The sequence below is a fragment of the Ambystoma mexicanum genome, chromosome 11 (assembly GCF_040938575.1).
Source record: "Ambystoma mexicanum isolate Mex_15411 chromosome 11, UKY_AmexF1_1, whole genome shotgun sequence".
In the NCBI taxonomy this organism is placed as follows: Eukaryota; Metazoa; Chordata; class Amphibia; order Caudata; family Ambystomatidae; genus Ambystoma; species Ambystoma mexicanum.
The window spans coordinates 1,271,188,810-1,271,215,284 of record NC_090934.1 but is presented as its reverse complement, the minus strand read 5'-3'; the positions used below and the strand labels follow the sequence as shown (position 1 = coordinate 1,271,215,284).

General features: G+C 49.6%; 1 protein-coding gene across 6 annotated transcripts in view; it reads right to left on the bottom strand.

Moving 5' to 3' along the window:
* Positions 1-26,475, bottom strand: part of LOC138504316 (stimulated by retinoic acid gene 6 protein-like) — a 432,147-nt gene that overhangs the window by 272,164 nt on the left and 133,508 nt on the right. For 3 of the 6 annotated variants that reach the window (XM_069624732.1, XM_069624731.1, XM_069624730.1), the window contains one exon: positions 2,370-2,487. The exons of 2 other annotated variants lie outside the window; for them this stretch is intronic. Coding sequence is in view for 1 of the 4 variants with exons in the window: in XM_069624729.1 (XP_069480830.1) it covers positions 2,242-2,249 (8 nt within the window). In the remaining 3 variants the exon portion in view is untranslated. Of the gene's footprint in view, positions 1-2,241; positions 2,488-26,475 lie in introns of those variants that run through there. One more of the 6 variants, XM_069624729.1, reaches the window with a different exon arrangement.

Sequence of the window (26,475 nt, the reverse complement as noted above, 5' to 3'; positions counted from 1 at the left end):
ACCTTGAAGAGTGGTGCATGATGGGGTTATGAATTTGGATGCCATCAAACAAGAAGGCATGTCTGATTCTTACTGTGTTTGAATGCAGGGGCTTGTGGTGCATAGCAATAGGCTTATAATGAATGAAATATGTGATGTGAAGCAGCATTTGTAAAGTACTGTGTTCAAGATTTTCATGGACTCTTGTCATAAAGGGTTTTCCCAATGGACATGCTTGAGGTGGGTTGACCTCAGGAAAGGTATCTGGGGGAAGAGGGTGTGTCAGCGTGGCCACTTCTCAAGCATCCTTGGGCGATTGGTGAGAATAGCTTGTTTACTCAGGGTGGTCAGACTTTCTAGTGCCTTGCACAACATTGGCCTGTGCCACATCCAGATAGAATTTTGAATACGTCTGTGCCACATCCAGATAGAATTGCGAATACTAGCATGTGCCACTTTCAGATAGAATTGTGAACATTAGCCTGTGCCACTTTCAGATAGAATTGTGAACATTAGCCAGTGCCACTTTCAGATAGAATTGTGAACATTAGCCAGTGCCACTTTCAGATAGAATTGTGAACATTAGCCAGTGACACATCCTGCTAGAATTTGAACATTAGCCTGTGCCACATCCAGATAGAATTGTGAACATTAGCCAGTGCCACTTTCAGATAGAATTGTGAACATTAGCCTGTGCCACTTTCAGATAGAATTGTGAACATTAGCCTGTGCCACATCCAGATAGAATTGTGAACATTAGCCTGTGCCACTTTCAGATAGAATTGTGAACGTTAGCCTGTGCCACATTTAGACAGAACTGTGAATATTAGCTTGCACCACATGTAAACAGGATCATGAATATTAGCCACTGCCACATTCAGATGGAAATATGGAGATATTCACGTGCCACCTCTAGAAGGAATTTGGAACTTAGCATATGTCACATCCAGGCAGCGGTGCCACCAACCGATCCACTAAAAATCTCACCCTTCTGCCTACACCTCTCATACTCTAACGAAGCACAACCACACCTCTAAATGGCAGAAAACTGCACAAACTTCACTGCACTGCAACAACAAAACAAATCACACATAGCCTTGCACATCCGAACACGACGGCTACCAACCGAAAAGCACACCTAAACTCAGCGAACGGTGCAAACCGAATTGAAGCTGCCAACAGCAGATCATGGCTCTCTTGCACTTTTCCCGCTCGGTTCTACTAACCCCCAACCCCTTTCCTTTTCAGATCCGCCAGAGCGGCAGGGGGCCACTGCGGTGGTGATAGTGTGCGGTACAAATGTCCTTTAACATTAACAGTCTCAGTGTTAATGTGAATTCGTCATTCAGGGTGGTTGGGTTTTGCTACATTTCCAGCCACTCAGGTGTGCTGCCATTCAACAGAGTCTGTGTGTGTGTGGACGTGCGTGCATGTATTTTTGTTTTTCTGCAGGGAACTGCTCGAACTCCCAAATGTGACTGGTGAGTGTTTATTGTTGTGTCAGCATGGTTACGCATTGCAGTCTCCTGTGACATCTGGGTGTCAGCGTTAGTGTGAGTTTGCTCATGAGGGCAGTTGGGCTGCCAGCATCTCCCATGTCTCTTTAGAGGGCATGTGACCAGACTAGCATGTGGGCGTGTCTTTTCCAGACGGCGCTGAGTCGCTTGCGGTGGCTAGTCTGTGCGTGTAGGTGTGGTGGGGCGTTGTGCTAAGGGTGAGTCTGACTGGGAGTGAGTGTGCGAGGAGAAAGCGTTGTCCAAACTGGATGTTTAGTTGCTGGTGTGCGATGCAGGGGGTGGGTGTGATTGGGAGGTTCGATGCCAGTGTTGACTACCCTTGTGTCATTATCAGTGAGGCCTCACACAGATGGTGGTGTCATGAAGTGGGGCAGGATTAACAGTAGTGAAGGGGCAAAGTCTGAGCTGGACAGTGAGTAAAGCCAGTGGTGTTAGGGCAGGCAGGGAAATGGACAGACTAGAAGGGCTTGGCAGTTTTTCCCGGTCATCGGTTTGTATGTATGTGTGTATGTGTCAATAATTGTTCTGCAAAGGCGCCATACATCCTTAAGTCAGAAGCTCCATTCTCCTTGAGCTGTCCCATGCAGTAATACAGTCATTGATTTTACAGAAAGGTCGCCACAGGGCCACTTCCAGGAGTTGCAGTGTGCCAAGGGCCTCCCACTCTAGTCCACTAACTCCAAAGAAGGTTTGGGAGCGTAGTGCTTTGCAATACTCCCCTGACGCTCAAGCTCTTGGAACTTACATATTCATGTGTTTATTCTCCCTTGAAGGTGTCACGTGGAGGTTTCACAACGCCTGCTCTTATGATTGATTGGAAGCACTTGGGAGCAATCTTGCAATGCAAACATTATTTGGCAGTCTTAATGTCACCTGATGTGTGTGACTGGGCGGCTTCCCTTTCAGGGCGTAAGTCCTCCGCGCCCACGTGCTCGATTCATCCTCAGATGGGTTTAATGGCGGTGGCTACATCTTGTTATGTATTCTTTTTCTGTATATTGACAAGAAAATAAAACACATTTTATGCATGTATTTGTTGTATTTGGCATTTATTTAGAAGATATTTTCTTGCTATTGACCAACGTTTGTACAATGAGTATGAGGTCAGGGCTTTAATTTGGTAGGGTGCGCTGTGCCATGGACTTGGCAAACCTACATTTAAAGTGGCAATGCTTCTATAAGGTGTCAAATATTTACAGAAAATAGCTACAATTAAACCCAGCCACATATCGTGGCCTTTTGCAGCATAGCTACCTAGGGCCCATTTCCAGGTGTACAAAAGGCCTAGTTCTCAAATTACAATATAACCACCTGGCATATGATTGCGCTGTTTCCATTATTCCCAGTTGGCACTCCACGGCTAGTTTCCAGTATACCCACTCAGCACATATGTGTTTACGTTATGAAAATTGTTTAGGTAATTGACAGTTTCTGTCTTCCCTGATCAGTGCTTCCTGGCCGTTTTCCATTACGTTCAGTTATTGCCCGGTATTAACTGACCTCTACCAGCAGGAAGGATCTCCTGCTGCCAGGGTGTGAAAGATGGGAAGCCAATGTTCCACCATGTGGTCTATGGTCTGGATGGGCTGAAGGTGCCATAGCAGATGCCCACTCGTGCCCTATCTCCAATTGGTTCAGGCTGGCTGTGGTGGGCTAGATTGACTAGTGCATCCGTCCCACATGCTCGACAAGCAAGTAGGAGACACGTCTGGGTGTACCCCTGCCATACTGACAGCTTGCCAACCCTAATATATGCCCAGTTTCACAATGCTGTGCACTGCCAAACTGACCATCCAACTATGCACCCATTTGTCACAATCCCAGTTTGACAATTTAAATATATATTCCTATTTTGACAAACCCAGTACACTGCAAATTGACTAGACGAGTATACTTACAGTTTCACAATACCAATACTGGAATTTCCCGGTATACGTTTCCCCAGTACACTCCCAGTTTGACAATGTTAGAACATTGGAAGAACAATCCCTGTATGTTTTGAGGTTGCCAGTCCCAGGAAATCCTCAGTTTGAAAACCCAAGGATACTTCCCGTTTTACATTCGTGGTATACTCATATTGAGTATCACAATCATGACATATGTGCATGTATTCCAGTTCACAGTAGATATCCCAGGGCAGGCCCAGTTCCCCTGTATTGCAGAGTAACCCACTATCAGCACTACGTTATACAGACACCACTACAATAGCATGGTATTCCCAATTTGCGCACGTAGTTTATGGTCACAATCTGACCATCCCATAATAGTTCCAGTTTGCAAATTACTATTTTTAGTTTGAGTTTCCTGGCAACCTCCAGTTTGGAGTATATTTTCCAGATTGCACAATACAAGTATTTTTCCTGTCTGAACAGTCCTTGTATACTCTCTGATTGACAACCAAAGTACACTTCCCGTTTGAAGTTCCCTGTTTTTACAGCCCTCTAGCATCGTTATACTCCCACTATATGCCAGGTTCACGCAATCCCAGTATACCCCCAGCTGACACAATCCCAGTATATCCTAAGGTTGCCCATCCACGTATACACCGAGATACGAAAACATGGGAGACCTTGTCTTTCAAACCCGTAACATCTCTGTGCATGTGGCCGATGTGGTTAAGGCTGGATATTTCCATCTCAACATAGTTAGGGCTGTCATCTTGATGTGTTTGGACTACAGCAACGTGAAATTTTCAAACCTACCAAGGCACCCAATACAAACGTCGCAGCTGATGCAGAATGCTGGTAAAAGAATGCTTCATGCTTCAAGCATGCGGCTCCACCCTGCACAATCTCCACTGGCTTCTGTGGTCTGCTTTGTGATGCGCAAGCCGACCATTGTGGCCTTCATGCTTTGCATGGATCCAAAGTTATTTATCTGCAGTCATGAGTTGTGGGCCAGAAAGTGCCTACCCATAACTCAGGATCCTCAGAAGGATCTGCCTTGCTGTGTCTAGGACAATGTTTCAGCTATTGCTGGGGGATATGCCTTCTTCGGGGTGATTCCAGATGCTTGCAAAGCCCCTCCCCATACTAAGATAGATAAACATGTGGTCCCTTTTCCTGTTCTTGAGTCCCTGTAAGACCCATCTTCTCACCAAGTGCCTCATGTACAATTGTTTTTGTTTGCTGTTTTCATAGTGTTTTTAGAGTTTTATATTTGTAAAATATGTTGTTCCTCCTTGAGTATTTTTTTTAACACTATAAATCATAATTTTGATTTGATTTGTTGCCAATACAACCTGTCATCCTTAATGAATACCTACGAGTAGATGCTTTTAGATTATGGGAATGGTCTATAAACAAAGCCTCCTTTGCGCTTGAGTCCACAAACGTTCAGAATGCAGTAGGTCTCTGAGCATTTTAGTCACAGTTCTCATAGTTCGTTTATATATGGTATTGGCATCGGAGCTCAGGGTGACAATAATGGTCTAAATGGGCTTGCAAGGATTTGGGCTTCGCTACCTGCAGACTCACTTGAGGTGCCATTGGGCTTGTGGTTACAGATTGTGGACCCTAGAACAGGGTGTCTGCCTGACCTGACCAGACCATTACACCTCTCCCTGGGACACTGCTCTCTAATGGGCTTGCAAGGATTTGGGCCTCGCTACCTGCAGACTCACTTGATGTGCCATTGGGCTTGTGGTTACAGATTGTGGACCCTAGAACAGGGTGTCTGCCTGACCTGACCAGACCATTACACCTCTCCCTGGGACACTGCTCTCTAATGGGCTTGCAAGGATTTGGGCCTCGCTACCTGCAGACTCACTTGATGTGCCATTGGGCTTGTGGTTACAGATTGTGCACCCTAGAACAGGGTGTCTGCCTGACCTGACCAGACCATTACACCTCTCCCTGGGACACTGCTCTCTAATGGGCTTGCAAGGATTTGGGCCTCGCTACCTGCAGACTCACTTGATGTGCCATTGGGCTTGTGGTTACAGATTGTGGACCCTAGAACAGGGTGTCTGCTTGACCTGACCAGACCATTACACCTCTCCCTGGGACACTGCTCTCTAATGGGCTTGCAAGGATTTGGGCCTCGCTACCTGCAGACTCACTTGATGTGCCATTGGGCTTGTGGTTACAGATTGTGGACCCTAGAACAGGGTGTCTGCCTGACCTGACCAGACCATTACACCTCTCCCTGGGACACTGCTCTCTAATGGGCTTGCAAGGATTTGGGCCTCGCTACCTGCAGACTCACTTGATGTGCCATTGGGCTTGTGGTTACAGATTGTGGACCCTAGAACAGGGTGTCTGCCTGACCTGACCAGACATTACACCTCTCCCTGGGACACTGCTCTCTAATGGGCTTGCAAGGATTTGGGCCTCGCTACCTGCAGACTCACTTGATGTGCCATTGGGCTTGTGGTTACAGATTGTGGACCCTAGAACAGGGTGTCTGCCTGACCTGACCAGACCATTACACCTCTCCCTGGGACACTGCTCTCTAATGGGCTTGCAAGGATTTGGGCCTCGCTACCTGCAGACTCACTTGATGTGCCATTGGGCTTGTGGTTACAGATTGTGGACCCTAGAACAGGGTGTCTGCCTGACCTGACCAGACCATTACACCTCTCCCTGGGACACTGCTCTCTAATGGGCTTGCAAGGATTTGGGCCTCGCTACCTGCAGACTCACTTGATGTGCCATTGGGCTTGTGGTTACAGATTGTGGACCCTAGAACAGGGTGTCTGCCTGACCTGACCAGACCATTACACCTCTCCCTGGGACACTGCTCTCTAATGGGCTTGCAAGGATTTGGGCCTCGCTACCTGCAGACTCACTTGATGTGGCATTGGGCTTGTGGTTACAGATTGTGGACCCTAGAACAGGGTGTCTGCCTGACCTGACCAGACCATTACACCTCTCCCTGGGACACTGCTCTCTAATGGGCTTGCAAGGATTTGGGCCTCGCTACCTGCAGACTCATTTGATGTGCCATTGGGCTTGTGGTTACAGATTGTGGACCCTAGAACAGGGTGTCTGCCTGACCTGACCAGACCATTACACCTCTCCCTGGGACACTGCTCTCTAATGGGCTTGCAAGGATTTGGGCCTCGCTACCTGCAGACTCACTTGATGTGCCATTGGGCTTGTGGTTACAGATTGTGGACCCTAGAACAAGGTGTCTGCCTGACCTGACCAGACATTACACCTCTCCCTGGGACACTGCTCTCTAATGGGCTTTCAAGGATTTGGGCCTCGCTACCTGCAGACTCACTTGATGTGCCATTGGGCTTGTGGTTACAGATTGTGCACCCTAGAACAGGGTGTCTGCCTGACCTGACCAGACCATTACACCTCTCCCTGGGACACTGCTCTCTAATGGGCTTGCAAGGATTTGGGCCCCGCTACCTGCAGACTCACTTGATGTGCCAGTGGGCTTATGGTTACAGATTGTGGACCCTAGAACTGGGTGTCTGCCTGACCTGACCAGACCATTACACCTCTCCCTGGGACACTGCTCTCTAATGGGCTTGCAAGGATTTGGGCCTCGCTACCTGCAGACTCACTTGATGTGGCATTGGACTTGTGGTTACAGATTGTGGACCCTAGAACAGGGTGTCTGCCTGACCTGACCAGACCATTACACCTCTCCCTGGGACACTGCTCTCTAATGGGCTTGCAAGGATTTGGGCCTCGCTACCTGCAGACTCACTTGATGTGGCATTGGACTTGTGGTTACAGATTGTGGACCCTAGAACAGGGTGTCTGCCTGACCTGACCAGACCATTACACCTCTCCCTGGGACACTGCTCTCTAATGGGCTTGCAAGGATTTGGGCCCCGCTACCTGCAGACTCACTTGATGTGCCATTGGGCTTGTGGTTACAGATTGGGGACCCTAGAACAGGGTGTCTGCCTGACCTGACCAGACCATTACACCTCTCCCTGGGACACTGCTCTCTAATGGGCTTGCACGGATTTGGGCCTCGCTACCTGCAGACTCACTTGATGTGCCATTGGGCTTGTGGTTACAGATTGTGGACCCTAGAACAAGGTGTCTGCCTGACCTGACCAGACATTACACCTCTCCCTGGGACACTGCTCTCTAATGGGCTTGCAAGGATTTGGGCCTCGCTACCTGCAGACTCACTTGATGTGCCATTGGGCTTGTGGTTACAGATTGTGCACCCTAGAACAGGGTGTCTGCCTGACCTGACCAGACCATTACACCTCTCCCTGGGACACTGCTCTCTAATGGGCTTGCAAGGATTTGGGCCCCGCTACCTGCAGACTCACTTGATGTGCCAGTGGGCTTATGGTTACAGATTGTGGACCCTAGAACAGGGTGTCTGCCTGACCTGACCAGACCATTACACCTCTCCCTGGGACACTGCTCTCTAATGGGCTTGCAAGGATTTGGGCCTCGCTACCTGCAGACTCACTTGATGTGGCATTGGACTTGTGGTTACAGATTGTGGACCCTAGAACAGGGTGTCAGCCTGACCTGTCCAGACAATTACACCTCTCCCTGGGACACTGCTCTCTAATGGGCTTGCAAGGATTTGGGCCTCGCTACCTGCAGACTCACTTGATGTGGCATTGGGCTTGTGGTTACAGATTGTGGACCCTAGAACAGGGTGTCTGCCTGTCCTGACCAGACCATTACACCTCTCCCTGGGACACTGCTCTCTAATGGGCTTGCAAGGATTTGGGCCCCGCTACCTGCAGACTCACTTGATGTGCCATTGGGCTTGTGGTTACAGATTGTGGACCCTAGAACAGGGTGTCTGCCTGACCTGACCAGACCATTACACCTCTCCCTGGGACACTGCTCTCTAATGGGCTTGCAAGGATTTGGGCCCCGCTACCTGCAGACTCACTTGATGTGCCATTGGGCTTGTGGTTACAGATTGGGGACCCTAGAACAGGGTGTCTGCCTGACCTGACCAGACCATTACACCTCTCCCTGGGACACTGCTCTCTAATGGGCTTGCACGGATTTGGGCCTCGCTACCTGCAGACTCACTTGATGTGCCATTGGGCTTGTGGTTACAGATTGTGGACCCTAGAACAAGGTGTCTGCCTGACCTGACCAGACATTACACCTCTCCCTGGGACACTGCTCTCTAATGGGCTTGCAAGGATTTGGGCCTCGCTACCTGCAGACTCACTTGATGTGCCATTGGGCTTGTGGTTACAGATTGTGCACCCTAGAACAGGGTGTCTGCCTGACCTGACCAGACCATTACACCTCTCCCTGGGACACTGCTCTCTAATGGGCTTGCAAGGATTTGAGCCCCGCTACCTGCAGACTCACTTGATGTGCCAGTGGGCTTATGGTTACAGATTGTGGACCCTAGAACAGGGTGTCTGCCTGACCTGACCAGACCATTACACCTCTCCCTGGGACACTGCTCTCTAATGGGCTTGCAAGGATTTGGGCCTCGCTACCTGCAGACTCACTTGATGTGGCATTGGGCTTGTGGTTACAGATTGTGGACCCTAGAACAGGGTGTCTGCTTGACCTGACCAGACCATTACACCTCTCCCTGGGACACTGCTCTCTAATGGGCTTGCAAGGATTTGGGCCTCGCTACCTGCAGACTCACTTGATGTGCAATTGGGCTTGTGGTTACAGATTGTGGACCCTAGAACAGGGTGTCTGCCTGACCTGACCAGACCATTACACCTCTCCCTGGGACACTGCTCTCTAATGGGCTTGCAAGGATTTGGGCCTCGCTACCTGCAGACTCACTTGATGTGCCATTGGGCTTGTGGTTACAGATTGTGGACCCTAGAACAGGGTGTCTGCCTGACCTGACCAGACATTACACCTCTCCCTGGGACACTGCTCTCTAATGGGCTTGCAAGGATTTGGGCCTCGCTACCTGCAGACTCACTTGATGTGCCATTGGGCTTGTGGTTACAGATTGTGGACCCTAGAACAGGGTGTCTGCCTGACCTGACCAGACCATTACACCTCTCCCTGGGACACTGCTCTCTAATGGGCTTGCAAGGATTTGGGCCTCGCTACCTGCAGACTCACTTGATGTGCCATTGGGCTTGTGGTTACAGATTGTGGACCCTAGAACAGGGTGTCTGCCTGACCTGACCAGACCATTACACCTCTCCCTGGGACACTGCTCTCTAATGGGCTTGCAAGGATTTGGGCCTCGCTACCTGCAGACTCACTTGATGTGCCATTGGGCTTGTGGTTACAGATTGTGGACCCTAGAACAGGGTGTCTGCCTGACCTGACCAGACCATTACACCTCTCCCTGGGACACTGCTCTCTAATGGGCTTGCAAGGATTTGGGCCTCGCTACCTGCAGACTCACTTGATGTGGCATTGGGCTTGTGGTTACAGATTGTGGACCCTAGAACAGGGTGTCTGCCTGACCTGACCAGACCATTACACCTCTCCCTGGGACACTGCTCTCTAATGGGCTTGCAAGGATTTGGGCCTCGCTACCTGCAGACTCATTTGATGTGCCATTGGGCTTGTGGTTACAGATTGTGGACCCTAGAACAGGGTGTCTGCCTGACCTGACCAGACCATTACACCTCTCCCTGGGACACTGCTCTCTAATGGGCTTGCAAGGATTTGGGCCTCGCTACCTGCAGACTCACTTGATGTGCCATTGGGCTTGTGGTTACAGATTGTGGACCCTAGAACAAGGTGTCTGCCTGACCTGACCAGACATTACACCTCTCCCTGGGACACTGCTCTCTAATGGGCTTTCAAGGATTTGGGCCTCGCTACCTGCAGACTCACTTGATGTGCCATTGGGCTTGTGGTTACAGATTGTGCACCCTAGAACAGGGTGTCTGCCTGACCTGACCAGACCATTACACCTCTCCCTGGGACACTGCTCTCTAATGGGCTTGCAAGGATTTGGGCCCCGCTACCTGCAGACTCACTTGATGTGCCAGTGGGCTTATGGTTACAGATTGTGGACCCTAGAACTGGGTGTCTGCCTGACCTGACCAGACCATTACACCTCTCCCTGGGACACTGCTCTCTAATGGGCTTGCAAGGATTTGGGCCTCGCTACCTGCAGACTCACTTGATGTGGCATTGGACTTGTGGTTACAGATTGTGGACCCTAGAACAGGGTGTCAGCCTGACCTGACCAGACCATTACACCTCTCCCTGGGACACTGCTCTCTAATGGGCTTGCAAGGATTTGGGCCTCGCTACCTGCAGACTCACTTGATGTGGCATTGGGCTTGTGGTTACAGATTGTGGACCCTAGAACAGGGTGTCTGCCTGACCTGACCAGACCATTACACCTCTCCCTGGGACACTGCTCTCTAATGGGCTTGCAAGGATTTGGGCCTTGCTACCTGCAGACTCACTTGATGTGGCATTGGGCTTGTGGTTAAAGATTGTGGACCCTAGAACAGGGTGTGTGCCTTAACTGACCAGACAATTACACCTCTCCCTGGGACACTGCTCTCTAATGGGCTTGCAAGGATTTGGGCCTCGCTACCTGCAGACTCACTTGATGTGCCATTGGGCTTGTGGTTACAGATTGTGGACCCTAGAACAGGGTGTCTGCCTGACCTGACCAGACCATTACACCTCTCCCTGGGACACTGCTCTCTAATGGGCTTGCAAGGATTTGGGCCCCGCTACCTGCAGACTCACTTGATGTGCCATTGGGCTTGTGGTTACAGATTGGGGACCCTAGAACAGGGTGTCTGCCTGACCTGACCAGACCATTACACCTCTCCCTGGGACACTGCTCTCTAATGGGCTTGCACGGATTTGGGCCTCGCTACCTGCAGACTCACTTGATGTGCCATTGGGCTTGTGGTTACAGATTGTGGACCCTAGAACAAGGTGTCTGCCTGACCTGACCAGACATTACACCTCTCCCTGGGACACTGCTCTCTAATGGGCTTGCAAGGATTTGGGCCTCGCTACCTGCAGACTCACTTGATGTGCCATTGGGCTTGTGGTTACAGATTGTGCACCCTAGAACAGGGTGTCTGCCTGACCTGACCAGACCATTACACCTCTCCCTGGGACACTGCTCTCTAATGGGCTTGCAAGGATTTGGGCCCCGCTACCTGCAGACTCACTTGATGTGCCAGTGGGCTTATGGTTACAGATTGTGGACCCTAGAACAGGGTGTCTGCCTGACCTGACCAGACCATTACACCTCTCCCTGGGACACTGCTCTCTAATGGGCTTGCAAGGATTTGGGCCTCGCTACCTGCAGACTCACTTGATGTGGCATTGGACTTGTGGTTACAGATTGTGGACCCTAGAACAGGGTGTCAGCCTGACCTGACCAGACAATTACACCTCTCCCTGGGACACTGCTCTCTAATGGGCTTGCAAGGATTTGGGCCTCGCTACCTGCAGACTCACTTGATGTGGCATTGGGCTTGTGGTTACAGATTGTGGACCCTAGAACAGGGTGTCTGCCTGTCCTGACCAGACCATTACACCTCTCCCTGGGACACTGCTCTCTAATGGGCTTGCAAGGATTTGGGCCCCGCTACCTGCAGACTCACTTGATGTGCCATTGGGCTTGTGGTTACAGATTGTGGACCCTAGAACAGGGTGTCTGCCTGACCTGACCAGACCATTACACCTCTCCCTGGGACACTGCTCTCTAATGGGCTTGCAAGGATTTGGGCCCCGCTACCTGCAGACTCACTTGATGTGCCATTGGGCTTGTGGTTACAGATTGGGGACCCTAGAACAGGGTGTCTGCCTGACCTGACCAGACCATTACACCTCTCCCTGGGACACTGCTCTCTAATGGGCTTGCACGGATTTGGGCCTCGCTACCTGCAGACTCACTTGATGTGCCATTGGGCTTGTGGTTACAGATTGTGGACCCTAGAACAAGGTGTCTGCCTGACCTGACCAGACATTACACCTCTCCCTGGGACACTGCTCTCTAATGGGCTTGCAAGGATTTGGGCCTCGCTACCTGCAGACTCACTTGATGTGCCATTGGGCTTGTGGTTACAGATTGTGCACCCTAGAACAGGGTGTCTGCCTGACCTGACCAGACCATTACACCTCTCCCTGGGACACTGCTCTCTAATGGGCTTGCAAGGATTTGAGCCCCGCTACCTGCAGACTCACTTGATGTGCCAGTGGGCTTATGGTTACAGATTGTGGACCCTAGAACAGGGTGTCTGCCTGACCTGACCAGACCATTACACCTCTCCCTGGGACACTGCTCTCTAATGGGCTTGCAAGGATTTGGGCCTCGCTACCTGCAGACTCACTTGATGTGGCATTGGACTTGTGGTTACAGATTGTGGACCCTAGAACAGGGTGTCAGCCTGACCTGACCAGACCATTACACCTCTCCCTGGGACACTGCTCTCTAATGGGCTTGCAAGGATTTGGGCCTCGCTACCTGCAGACTCACTTGATGTGGCATTGGGCTTGTGGTTACAGATTGTGGACCCTAGAACAGGGTGTCTGCCTGTCCTGACCAGACCATTACACCTCTCCCTGGGACACTGCTCTCTAATGGGCTTGCAAGGATTTGGGCCTCGCTACCTGCAGACTCACTTGATGTGGCATTGGGCTTGTGGTTAAAGATTGTGGACCCTAGAACAGGGTGTCTGCCTTAACTGACCAGACCATTACACCTCTTCCTGGGACACTGCTCTCTAATGGGCTTGCACGGATTTGGGCCTCGCTACCTGCAGACTCACTTGATGTGGCATTGGGCTTGTGGTTACAGATTGTGGACCTTAGAACAGGGTGTCTGCCTGACCTGACCAGACCATTACACCTCTCCCTGGGACACTGCTCTCTAATGGGCTTGCAAGGATTTGGGCCTCGCTACCTGCAGACTCACTTGATGTGCCATTGGGCTTGTGGTTACAGATTGTGGACCCTAGAACAGGGTGTCTGCCTGACCTGACCAGACCATTACACCTCTCCCTGGGACACTGCTCTCTAATGGGCTTGCAAGGATTTGGGCCTCGCTACCTGCAGACTCACTTGATGTGCCATTGGGCTTGTGGTTACAGATTGTGGACCCTAGAACAGGGTGTCTGCCTGACCTGACCAGACCATTACACCTCTCCCTGGGACACTGCTCTCTAATGGGCTTGCACGGATTTGGCCCTCGCTACCTGCAGACTCACTTGATGTGCCATTGGGCTTGTGGTTACAGATTGTGGACCTAGAACAGGGTGTCTGCCTGACCTGACCAGACCATTACACCTCTCCCTGGGACACTGCTCTCTAATGGGCTTGCACGGATTTGGGCCTCGCTACCTGCAGACTCACTTGATGTGGCATTGGGCTTGTGGTTACAGATGGTGGACCCTAGAACAGGGTGTCTGCCTGACCTGACCAAACCATTACACCTCTACCTGGGACACTGCTCTCTAATGGGCTTGCACGGATTTGGGCCTCGCTACCTGCAGACTCACTTGATGTGGCATTGGGCTTGTGGTTACAGATTGTGGACCCTAGAACAGGGTGTCTGCCTGACCTGACCAGACCATTACACCTCTCCCTGGGACACTGCTCTCTAATGGGCTTGCAAGGATTTGGGCCTCGCTACCTGCAGACTCACTTGATGTGCCATTGGGCTTGTGGTTACAGATTGTGGACCCTAGAACAGGGTGTCTGCCTGACCTGACCAGACCATTACACCTCTCCCTGGGACACTGCTCTCTAATGGGCTTGCAAGGATTTGGGCCTCGCTACCTGCAGACTCACTTGATGTGCCATTGGGCTTGTGGTTACAGATTGTGGACCCTAGAACAGGGTGTCTGCCTGACCTGACCAGACCATTACACCTCTCCCTGGGACACTGCTCTCTAATGGGCTTGCAAGGATTTGGGCCTCGCTACCTGCAGACTCACTTGATGTGCCATTGGGCTTGTGGTTACAGATTGTGGACCCTAGAACAGGGTGTCTGCCTGACCTGACCCGACCATTACACCTCTCCCTGGGACACTGCTCTCTAATGGGCTTGCAAGGATTTGGGCCTCGCTACCTGCAGACTCACTTGATGTGCCATTGGGCTTGTGGTTACAGATTGTGGACCCTAGAACAGGGTGTCTGCCTGACCTGACCAGACCATTACACCTCTCCCTGGGACACTGCTCTCTAATGGGCTTGCACGGATTTGGGCCTCGCTACCTGCAGACTCACTTGATGTGGCATTGGGCTTGTGGTTACAGATTGTGGACCCTAGAACAGGGTGTCTGCCTGACCTGACCAGACCATTACACCTCTCCCTGGGACACTGCTCTCTAATGGGCTTGCAAGGATTTGGGCCTCGCTACCTGCAGACTCACTTGATGTGGCATTGGGCTTGTGGTTACAGATTGTGGACCCTAGAACAGGGTGTCTGCCTGACCTGACCAGACCATTACACCTCTCCCTGGGACACTGCTCTCTAATGGGCTTGCAAGGATTTGGGCCTCGCTACCTGCAGACTCACTTGATGTGGCATTGGGCATGTGGTTACAGATTGTGGACCCTAGAACAGGGTGTCTGCCTGACCTGACCAGACCATTACACCTCTCCCTGGGACACTGCTCTCTAATGGGCTTGCAGGGATTTGGGCCTCGCTACCTGCAGACTCACTTGATGTGACATTGGGCTTGTGGTTACAGATTGTGGACCCTAGAACAGGGTGTCTGCCTGACCTGACCAGACCATTACACCTCTCCCTGGGACACTGCTCTCTAATGGGCTTGCAAGGATTTGGGCCTCGCTACCTGCAGACTCACTTGATGTGCCATTGGGCTTGTGGTTACAGATTGTGGACCCTAGAACAGGGTGTCTGCCTGACCTGACCAGACCATTACACCTCTCCCTGGGACACTGCTCTCTAATGGGCTTGCAAGGATTTGGGCCTCGCTACCTGCAGACTCACTTGATGTGCCATTGGGCTTGTGGTTACAGATTGTGGACCCTAGAAGAGGGTGTCTGCCTGACCTGACCAGACCATTACACCTCTCCCTGGGACACTGCTCTCTAATGGGCTTGCAAGGATTTGGGCCTCGCTACCTGCAGACTCACTTGATGTGCCATTGGGCTTGTGGTTACAAATTGTGGACCCTAGAACAGGGTGTCTGCCTGACCTGACCAGACCATTACACCTCTCCCTGGGACACTGCTCTCTAATGGGCTTGCAAGGATTTGGGCATCGCTACCTGCAGACTCATTTGATGTGCCATTGGGCTTGTGGTTACAGATTGTGGACCCTAGAACAGGGTGTCTGCCTGACCTGACCAGACCATTACACCTCTCCCTGGGACACTGCTCTCTAATGGGCTTGCAAGGATTTGGGCCTCGCTACCTGCAGACTCACTTGATATGCCATTGGGCTTGCGGTTACAGATTGTGGACCCTAGAACAGGGTGTCTGCCTGACCTGACCAGACCATTACACCTCTCCCTGGGACACTGCTCTCTAATGGGCTTGCAAGGATTTGGGCCTCGCTACCTGCAGACTCACTTGATGTGCCATTGGGCTTGCGGTTACAGATTGTGGACCCTAGAACAGGGTGTCTGCCTGACCTGACCAGACCATTACACCTCTCCCTGGGACACTGCTCTCTAATGGGCTTGCACGGATTTGGGCCTCGCTACCTGCAGACTCACTTGATGTGGCATTGGGCTTGCGGTTACAGATTGTGGACCCTAGAACAGGGTGTCTGCCTGACCTGACCAGACCATTACACCTCTCCCTGGGACACTGCTCTCTAATGGGCTTGCACGGATTTGGGCCTCGCTACCTGCAGACTCACTTGATGTGGCATTGGGCATGTGGTTACAGATTGTGGACCCTAGAACAGGGTGTCTGCCTGACCTGACCAGATCATTACACCTCTCCCTGGGACACTGCTCTCTCTCGGGGTCAGAACCAGGGTTATGGATCTCACTCCCATCCAACGCCAGATGTTTGTTACTTCTATAAATCCATGCATTTTCCATTTTCTATATTTTAAATCTGGTGCATCTCATGTAAACTATGGGCTTTTTGTTTTGCACAACTAATGTATATGGACAGGCAACGCACTGGTCTTGGAAGCAAGACCACGCAGAGCAACAGAGGTTTGAATCCCAGATCCGCCCTTAGAAACCAGACTCAGGTATGGTATTAGGTGCATTATAAAAAAACAATTAAATAAATTAAAAAGAAATACATGTTTATGATCAGTACTGATGTCCTTATTGGGGCTTTTTTATGGATTAGAGAGAGCAGTTCGGCATCATGCCTTTGTGTAACAGGGGCATCATCGTGGATGGAATTCTTCTAAATTGCACGCCCATGTACCCGTCCCGGCATTTCAGAGGGAGATGCTGATATAGTCTACGTGCCAATATTGGGATTATAAGGAGTAGCCCAATAGACCTGAAAAGGTTTGTTGATGTCTGCCTCTGCGCCTGATGGTAGCAAGGCGCTCTCACTGGCGCTGATGAATGGTTATTAAATAATGCAATTGGCTGTCTAGCTCGAGAGGCGGGACCAGTGAATCATGTTTATTGCATCCTGCGCAGTCCAGAAATAGACTGATCACATGAATTGTTGGCAGGTGTAGTCATTGTCACACTCTGTTCTGTTCACACCTGCCGGAATGCTGAAGTGGCGACCTAGCTCTAATCATAACTGCCACAAACCCGCAAAGTCATGTGGGCAGGTTCTAGAGAGAGGAGATTGGTCATGGTTAGTGATGTCCATCCATCTCTAATGCCCTGCCTTTCACCTCCCAACCAGTGAGGCACTGTGTCTCTCGCCCAGCCTCATTGTCTACCACCATTCCACTACACCTCCCAAGCGTAGTGCCGAGCACAGCCCTTGATCATGCTGAGTGCAGACTCACAGTGACCGGTGCAAGTAAGCCAATACTCAATGCCAACCACAATAATGAGAGAGCCAAGTTACACTAGAAAAGTTTCACAACACAAATTAAAGAAATACCAACCGACGCACCATGAGAAAAAATTTGAACTCACAAGGAGGGGGGGGGGGGGGTTAAAATTGTACATTTGTAATTGCGGACAAAAAGGAGGATTGCGAAAAATTCTGCACCTCCACCATTCTCCCTGTGTTGCATTTGGGCCTACTGGGTGCGTGAAAATATTGCCCCTTTTTGATTTTTTTCCCACAAGTATGGACATTTCACTCAATTAGGAGGCGCAAATGTTATCGAGCTCGAGCCAAAAATCAACTCGCTGCTCCTGAGTGATGGTAGAGTGGATTTGTGGTACAAAAATGCAGATTACGCCCCAAAGGCTGACATTTGTCCCACCCTATTTTGCAAGTGTCCCTCTTTAGGAAAGACCTTCCCGACTTTGGAGTCTTGAAACCCTGTGATATGTTTCTTTGAACCCCACTCTTATGGATGATAGGAAATGATAGGTTATTTATAACGCTCGGGGATCGAACCTGTGTTGCTTCGTGTTGTCTTGCTTTCAAGGTGAGCATGTTGCTGCTGTGCTATCCTCCCGGGACACTCGTAGCAGCCCATGCCTCCATAAGTTAACACATTATTGTGGATACATGAAACAATATGACACCAGTTATTGGAGGTAAAACCTGATGCATTTCATTAAAACAGAATTATACACATCAAAACTGACTGGCAACTACAAATCTTTTACATCGTCCATCATCAGTTACCATGACCTGCTCTTGTCCCGGCAGCCGCGTCGACCCGCCAGCTGCCTGTCTGGCCCACTGTCTGTCTGAGCTCTCCCAGGGTTACTTGCAGAAATCCAATGTCCAACCGGACAGTCCAAATGCCCAAGCCTGGGCTAAAAACCACCCAATGGGCATCCCGGGGGCCACGCCAACCGTCTCCTTGCCTGTCTGGCCTATTGGACGTGAGTGGACCCCTGAACCCACAACCGAGGTAGGGTAGCAAATTCATGGATACTGTTAGTTCAACACTTTGGTCATGGTCCAAAACGTATGTATAATCTGTTGTGTAGGTCCCCATCAACAGCGTCACAGGGCTGATTGGGTTACTGTCGAACATCCCTCGCCCTAAAGCTAGGGGGCAAGATTCCAGATGCCATCACTGTCCAGGCGGACAATCAAAGCCCAAGCACTGGCTATATTTCCACCCAATGGGCAGCCCGAGGGGCCACTGCTATCTTCCCCACCGCCCTGTTGGACAAGAGCAAACCCCTCAATCCACAACCTGGATAGCAAAACTCCACGCCTTGTACAAAACCATCTGCACCAGCCTTCAGAAAACTGCAGAAAACCCAATGTAGAGCCGGACAGTCCAAAACACCCAAGCCCGGGCTAAAATCCACCCAATGTATTTCGAGGGGCCACATCCACTGCCCTCGCCTGACTGGTCTATTGGATGTGAATAGGCCCCTCAACCCACAACCTGGGTAGTAAATTCATAGACACTGCTGCCGACCCAGCAGTATTTATCAATACTTCAACTGCTGCAAATCTGGAAAAATGCAGATCTTAGCAATTGAAGACAGGAAATGCTGTTGGTAAATAAACTTCTGCCTAAGCAGCAGCCGTGTAGAACATCTTCCAATGACAGAGATGAGGCCGCTTACAGGCGACTACCTTTCCCGTAGATGCCAAGAAAATACACGCTCCATGCCAGAACATAGGAATGCCCCAAAATTCACCTGTATCTCGCACCGCCAATTTCACTTTAAAATGCCTAAGAGGTGAGATGCCACTGGCGCCTTGGCTTACCCTTTGCGTCATTTGGATCCCATAGAATTAAACAGAGCTTTTATCTTACTCTACAATACTGGATACCATCCTCCAAGCGTGGAACTCGGATCCAAACCCATGTCACTGTGCACTGCCTTGCTTCCAAGATAAACACAAGTGTCACCCCTGAGCTATCTTTCTTGCCACTCAACTATATTTCATCGCTCCATGAGGAGAAAATAACAGCCATTTTACATTTTGTAAATCCATGCTCAATTCCTCCCACACCCCGCCCCATGGTGTCCTCAGCCCCGTGTACCAGTAGGGATCAACACAAGACATGAAATATATGACCCTCGCGCAATTATCTGCAGCGTAGCTGGCTCAACTGCCCGGGAAATGGGGAAATTGGTATAAAGACGGTCACAGGGGTATGAAATTTCTCAGGATCTGGGAGCTAGTTAGCACCTGGTGATTATAACTAAGGTGAGTCCTAATAGTTGGACGGGGTGGGGGGGGGGGCACCCAGATATGTACTAAGAAACACTTGACCGGCAGTCGAATGCTCTACCACTGAGCTATAACCCCAATTCTCTGGAACTGAGACCTAGTTAGCACCTGGTCATTACAACCAAGGCGTGCCCGCTCAGCTTGTAAGCAACCGAAACCTGGAGCTACCGCCCAGCTCGCAGGCAGGGGGTACCCTAAAGCCAAGCCATGCAATGATAATGTAATAGGCCTAAGCATGTATTTCACGGCTAAAGAATTAATCAATCTTTCATAACCCGCTGAATACCGGAGACCAGTCTCTCAGCACAGGACCGGAATTTGAACCTACGGTGCTCTGCGTTGTCTTGCTACCAAGATAAACACGTTGCTGCTGTGGCCCTGGCCATGATAGTAACGAAACTCACTTATATGCTCTCCTCGACACATGTAAAGATTATACCACCCCGTAGATGTCACTAGGTGCAAATGGTCCCTGCATGGCCTACACTGCACACATGTAACGGGACTGTGCCCTGCAGCCGCCAGTAAAAGGCCATGTCGAGAATGAGGCAGAAAAATGGCAGGAAAATACTTCCCCCAAGGACTACTGAACTAAACCGACATCATTTTGCAGATAAAACACTAAAGGGCAATCTTTTGACAGCCTTAGTGCCAAAGCGGCACATTTATGGTAGTAATGCCAGCAATTCGCCATACGAATTCAAACAATGTTTTGTTCTCACTTCCTCAGCCAAGGAAGATACAAGTCTGCACTCCCATTTAAAAATGATCCTGCCTAAGTATAATAGACAAGGTTGAGATCTCATCATTCAATTACTTTTGCACGCTTATCCCGTATAGTTCAGCCCTAAGCAGGAGCCCCATCAAACTTCTGTTGCCACCATGATGACGTACTCAGTGTGTTGGATCTTAACCTTACAACTGCCCCCAAATTACTAATATAACGTTCTGATGCTATCTCAGAAAGTGATAGCTGCCCAGGACTGCCTTACCACTGGGAAACCCGTGCTCTAACCATTCAGCGATTGGGTTCCCCTGAATGGAAAATTGTTAATGGTAGGTTGCACTCGAACCCCCCACTGTTTAAGGTACCACCGACCTGCCTCATCTGATTGTGTCACGGAGACACGTTCTGCATATGAATCCGTTTTATCCAAGTAAGATGCAGTCTAAGTAAGAATGTGTCTGCCAAGTCGAAGGAAGGGTAGGACCTTGTTCCTTTATTAAGCGCTCGCACGAATCGGGTTGGCTGATGTTACGTTCATCTTTCCTCTTCAAATAAATTCACATGTACCTCACTCTGCCGCATAACTTTCACATGCCTGAGAGGTGGCTTGAACCCAGGACCTTGCTGTTTTTAGACCAGTACTCTACCCATGGAGTTGTTGGGATCCTCCTTACACTATTTGCATCCTCTGCACAGGCATCGTTCGATGCTAGATCCACCGCCTGGGATCCCTCGCGCACTAGCAGAATGCATAATCTCCTTTTACCGCGTGCCTATGCCAAGCCACGCCCTATTCCAAAGAAGCTCGGAAACACGTATCCCACCTACGTTGAATGGCAGTTCCGTTAGCCCGTTCCCCAGTTCTCGCTTGAACAGGGGCACTCCTGTGTATTCATTTTGCTTAACATTTAACAGCCACAAAGCCTCAGTGCGACAACACTAGTCTATCCTAATTTATTATTAATAAAATCCTTCGTTGGATGGTCTCGGAACACTATTTATCATGTACGTAAATATAATCTGACACACATGTAAGTGAGTGCTTGGAGATGGTGTTCGATAGAGCAGGACCAATTCAATTTTCTTATGCATGAAGATCTCAACAAGTAGCCTTGAGGAAGTGCACAACCTTGCCTTATACGCCGCACCGCGTACTTTATCTTTTCAGCCGCTAAACCAGTCCACCACTAGCGCTGATAATATGGATTACATCGATCCCACTTATCATGACTACTTCGCCAAACCCAAACCCAAACCGTTGACCTCATAACAAAAATGACCTTCCTGTACTGCTTGCGCCCAGTTACCTTCGGGTTCAGTGCGCCATACAAATAATAAACAAACAAACAAACGGCGTATAACGAATTAACAGCCCGACCCTCTGTTAGTTGTATTCGTCATCACTTCAGCAAGCTCATCTCTGCCATCCTTAAGTAACCTGCCAACAAACCCTTACTATTTCTGCACGTAACAAAGGGTTGCAATTTAATCTGTCCCCCTGGGCCCAATCCCCATCAAACTGCTGGAAAGTTCCCAACTGGTCCAGGCCAGGCATGCCCTCACATCCTGGGCACTGCTCACTGCATGTACTGCTGTATAAGTTCCGCACACTAACAGATAGTGCCAGTGGAGCTCCCAGCCAAAAAACCTGTGCCGGAGGCTTGCACTGCAACCCCTACGAAATGTGTATAATAGTGGGCCCCACGCTCGCGTGCAGGAGGCTCTCACTCCACCGTAAAGACTGTGGAAATAAATGGAACAGGCACGTTGCCCTCGCTCTCTGGATGCTGCTTCCCCCACAGTACACAGAACCTGAGCAGGACATGGAAGCCCACATTCTCCCGAGCTAAACGCATAGGGCAGAGATATTGATAAATAGCAACACATTTGCTGCGTGCGTGAAGGGAGGATAGCTCAGTGGCAACGCGCTTTTCTTGGAAGCAAGACCACGCAGGGCAACACTGGTTCGAATCACCGATCCGCTTTAAAAAAAAAAATATTAATTAAGCGCATTATAAATAAATACATGCACTTGCACGATCGGAATGAACAAGGCCTAATAGGATGCCTACCCCCCCTCAAAACCCCCAGCTCTACTCGCTGTGCTATCAGACCGACTGCATAAACCATGCATGCTCTGCAAGCACAGACACACATGATGGAAACGTCCTTAAACACAGCAGTTAAGAATGTGGGAAGCTGAAAAGATTGGAATTTCAATTTCTTATGCAAAATATTATTTCGTATTCGTGGTGAAATTTGAAAAAAAGCAGAGGCCTCAGAATACCTGACATGTCAAATTAATAGACCCTGGGGAAAAAAGGATATGCGCTCAAACCCAGCCCTAGCATAGCAGTACTTGCCATAAAGCGTCAGTGCATGTTCTAGAATGTGCAAACAGCGATAGCACGATAAACATAAGTACATCCAAGTAATATGCTAATATATGAACTTCGGGTGCAACACTCAGATCCCGCCTCTAGATGCCACATCTCGAGAGAAAAGGCGTTAAGGATCTATGGCCAGTTCGGCTGTTTGAAGGGTGTGAAGCACCGCTGCTTGCTCCGACCCCCCAGGAGGGGCGTACCCCTACTTCCTACGGTGCCCTCTGCACATTTCAGGCAACACAAGAGATGTCCCGGACATCGAGATATTTCCGAACAATCTACGAATTTTCCATCAATTTGGAAATACAAAACATTGAGCCTCTTTTATAGTTTTCAGCTTGTTCCCCGCGATGTGCCCACGACGATCCATGCAGCAGGGGAGTTAACTAGCTGAGCTGGCATGCGCAAAGCCCGGGCTGGGCGTGGCATTCTACTCCGCGCCGTGTGCTCTTGGATTACCGAACAATGAAAACACAGAACCAAAAACGAAGCCCCACGTGACAGGCAGGTTCGCAGACACCGACCTCTGGTATCCGCGCGACGCGTGTCCCGTTCACTGCAGCTCGCTTGAGACGGTGGCCACAGAAGCCCAGCCAGCAGTGGGCACCGCCGCACGCTGCCATTCCCCCTTGGCTCTTAGGTCCAGGAGCCTTGCACTGCTGGACCCCTACCCAGCACCCCCCAGACCCGCCATGGCCCACGAGGAAGCCCCTAATGGCGCCGCTCCTGAGCGGTCATAGCGGCGCCTCCAAATCAATGGTTTTAAAATGCATGCGACTATAGTGCAAATACAGAGACATTAAACTCTGATAACATAACATTGTTAACGTATAACTCTGCTGCACAGGTTGCCCACAGCCTGGATGTGGTTGCCAGCTTATCTCTTAATGTAAACACGCCCCTCAGTCTCAAACATTGGCAAAAAATGTCAACAGACTTAAAAGATTAAACCATGTGGAAAATTCCCACCAGGCTTGATTAATAGTGCGAGTGCGTTTCAGAAAATTCAACCAATCATGAGTCATCATTCCTGCCTTCTCCAGGCTGAGTGTTGGAATGGGGCCGCACCAGTTTTCAAAGGGGAAGAGTCCTTGAGCGAGCGAAGGTCTACCGGGCACTTTCCAGGGGGACTTGTGGACGACCCGGGCTTCCGTATGAAATGTTAATAAGGTCGACTGAATTTGGCTGTTTTTAGCCAGGTTGATTTTTTCATCTCGTTCTTCTTTATGGGGGTGGGGGGCAGCGGGTGAATTCTGCTACAACCCCCTTTCTTTTTCCTCTTCTAACACTTTTCCGTAAGCAACGTTTTGTTTTCTCACCCTTCCTCATTTTCCCCTCTACTCACTATGTTTTTTTTAGGTCGACCTTATTGACAAAGGCGTTTTCCACACAATGGGCCTCGTTATGGGGTTGCGGGTAAAACCCGCCGGTAGCCGCCGGGTTACCGGCAATCCCGTAACACTGTTTCCGCCACCTGACTTCCCGGTGTCCCCGGGATATTATGGCAGGTGGAAACGGTAAATCCCCATTCCCGTCGAGTCCCGTAGGACTCCACGGGATTGGGGTCACTGAAGCACCAGCACCGTTGCTAACACTGCTGGCACCCTTATTTCCAGACCGCCAAACTCATAATGAGTCCCATATCGATGTTTGCACATGTTACCGACGCCAGTTTGCCGAGCCAGAGTAAATGCTCTTTCAATCAGAAATGAGTGTGAATGTCACCTTATCCTCAGCTAAAGGTGGTATTAAAGATAGAGCGTTGCACGTCTGGCCTTCAACGCTAGACCGCCCAGTCAGTGCAAGTGTGCGGTTATAAATGCGGATACTGAACACTGCACAGCTGTTACTTTTTATGTTCATTCAAGTGTAATACAAAATGTCATCCCTGGGTCCTGCAGAAAAAGGGGACCTTTTGCTTTGCCCCTAATTGAAAACTTCACTGCACAGGAACACCCATCTCTTGTCTTTTACATATGAACGTTATGCCCAGAGGATAAAGGCCTATGTGTTTAATGTCTTCACATAATGGGGGTCATTCTGAGTTTGTGGGTGCAGTGAAGAAAATGGCAATCATTCGGTTACTTCCATTTTTTGCCAGTAGTGGAATTGCAGACATTTTTACCACACCACCAAATTCCTCGCTTGACCTTGAAGTGGAGGATTTATCTGCTGGAATTATAATCACCCGCTTATTACCAAATAGAGGCAGAATGTCCATCTGCCCTAATTCCGCCAGTATCCTCATTGAGTCCTATGGACTCCATAAATGGGCAGTGACACCACCATGATGCCTCTCTGAATCTGGCGGTAAATCCACTTGCCCCAAGGGCTGCAACACTAGTCAAGCTTGGTGGTAATTCTGTGGAAAAGCTGCCAAATGACTGTCAAACTCGGGAAGAAGCCCAATATCTCCTGCAGACTTTGACAACTCGCGTCTGTGGACACAAACTATTCAGTGAGAGGCCGGCCAGTTCCTTTCCTGCTGCGACCTATGATGAGGCTTCTGATTCCGGTGGTCGTACTCTGGCGTCTGTTGTGTCAGAACGTCTCCATCTTCTGGTCGTTTCTGTGGGTGTGAGGTGATATGTTTGTGTTTGAGTGCGGGACTCTTGCGAAACTGGGCTTCGTCCCTAATGACAATCCCGCGCAGTAATCATTAGTTTTAAAATGGACGCTCGGGGACGTCATTCCACCAAAATGTAAGTGGTAGCGGAAGTGACATCAGACGACCCTTGACAGGAAGTGATGTCATTTGACCCCACCCCAAAGTGATATTGCGGGAAGCAATGGAACACGACCTTTCACTAGTTGACAAAACAGGAAGTGGCATCATATAGCATTGTACACTACAAAAATATGGTTACAACATCACTATAATGTGATGTTCATTTCATACAAGAATGGATCGCCACATGTATCGTTAAGATCAGTGTGTATAGGCCCATATTACCAAAATATCGTAAATGCGAGCAGACGTCCATGACCAAATGATAATGATGTGTTATTATATAGCACTTACGCTTAAGCGCTTTATATAGACAAAATATACACCCAATATCACCCAACCTATGTTGGTGCTCATTTATCGACCTCAGAAGGATGAAAGGCTGAGTTGAGGTGTTTAAGAACAGACTAAATCAGTGACTCACCCCCTGAAGTGTGCCCGAAATAAACCTTTGATGAGTCTAGCAATTATTGTATAGAATTCCAGAACGACACATTATTTGGTATTACTATTCTTTCTTATTTAGGGTCAGTGCTGAAAGTGTTAGACTTGTGTAACCCCCTGTTCTTATTTTTCTTCTTTTTTTAAGGGGCCTGAACAAGAAATCCAGCCACTCCAGAATTAAAGAGCCACATGATGCTGGCCACAGCCCAGGAGCTTGCATTACAAAGAAAGAAAAAAAACTTTTTTTTTTTTTAGAGGTCGCAAGGGAGACCACACAGGTCGCAAGGGGTACCTCAGAGGTCTATAATTTACTGTCTGTTGTGAATTAATGGAACCATCCCTCTATCTTTCTTGTTATATTGGCTTCAAATAAGAAGGCAAAGCTTTTGGCTGCAGTTAAATAGCAAGAAAGTAGTCAGACAGGCCGCACAGTTTTTGTTTTCAGCCAGATTTGTCCGAATACCTACTCGAAGCCGACGCTCACTACAACTCTACTTATTTGATGCATAAAACAGTAGCCATCCAGCCGACTGATGGCACTATTGAAAGGAATGGGGAAGTGATCTCAAAATCTAGTTCCCCAGCT